The sequence below is a fragment of the Malania oleifera genome, chromosome 8, assembly GCF_029873635.1.
Source record: "Malania oleifera isolate guangnan ecotype guangnan chromosome 8, ASM2987363v1, whole genome shotgun sequence".
NCBI classification, from domain to species: domain Eukaryota; kingdom Viridiplantae; phylum Streptophyta; class Magnoliopsida; order Santalales; family Ximeniaceae; genus Malania; species Malania oleifera.
In genome coordinates this window covers 73,601,528-73,602,549 of record NC_080424.1, presented here as the reverse complement: position 1 = coordinate 73,602,549, position 1,022 = coordinate 73,601,528, and the positions used below count along the sequence as shown (strand labels likewise).

General features: G+C 42.3%; 1 protein-coding gene across 1 annotated transcript in view; it reads left to right on the top strand.

Moving 5' to 3' along the window:
* Nucleotides 1–399: 399 nt before the first annotated feature.
* LOC131161966 (lecithin-cholesterol acyltransferase-like 1) overlaps nucleotides 400–1,022 on the top strand; it is a 2,761-nt gene continuing 2,138 nt past the window's right edge. The window contains exon 1 of the mRNA XM_058118045.1: nucleotides 400–965. Within this exon, the coding sequence (XP_057974028.1) occupies nucleotides 571–965 (395 nt within the window). The 5' untranslated portion in view covers nucleotides 400–570. The remainder of the gene's footprint in view (nucleotides 966–1,022) is intronic.

Genomic DNA, 1,022 nt, shown 5'->3' with positions numbered 1-1,022 from the left:
ACTCATTAACTAAAAAATATTGAAATTATTAATTATAAAAAACAATTAGAAAACATTATTTAGATACATTAACATAATTATAATATATGAAACGTATGTTAAAATACTATAACATTATTCATGACAATAAATATATTCGCAAAATACTTGAAATAAAAGTGAGTATCAAAGCGCATATAGTGCTTATAAATTCGTAATCAATACTTTTTTATGCATAATCAATTGCTTTTTTAATTTAGCACTTATTATAATTCATTTTTGAATAAGTAATTTTGTTTAAAAAAATAAATAAATGGTTCCAAATTATTTTTTTCCATATTGGTATTATTTGAGCTAAGGTGCATTTTCCTTTTTATATAATAATAATAATAAAGAAAAAACAACCTAAATGATAAAATAGGATAGGGAGCAAAATTGGCAGTGGAGACGAAGCACATTCTCCACCACATGCACAATACTTCACTGGGGACGCCCAAAAGAGGCCCTTCACCACAAGACGTACGTCGTCATTCCCAATCTGATCTCTTTATTCTCCAAGAAGCCGGGGTTTTGCGAACTAGCTAGGAATTAATGAAGAAGGAAAAGGGGCTGGACTTGGTGTGGTCACCGGTGGCGTTGATGGCCGCGATGCTGTACGCGTGTCAGGCGAGCGGCCACCTTCACCCTCTGATCCTGATTCCGGGAAACGGGGGGAACCAGCTGGAAGCCCGGCTTACGGCCTCCTACAGACCGTCCGGACTGGTGTGCAACCGGTGGTACCCGCCCCGTAAGGACGCGGACGGCTGGTTCAGGCTATGGTTCGACCCGACCGTCCTCTTTGCTCCCTTCACCTCCTGCTTTGCCCGCCGGATGACGCTGCACTACGACCCCGATGCCGACGATTACCGAAATGCCCCCGGGGTGGAGACCCGGGTTCCTGACTTCGGGTCCACTCGAGCTCTTCTCTACCTGGATCCTAATCTCCAGTATGCTCTCTCTCTCTCTCTCTCTGAGCCCATTCTACGAGAGCTAATTGGGCTTAC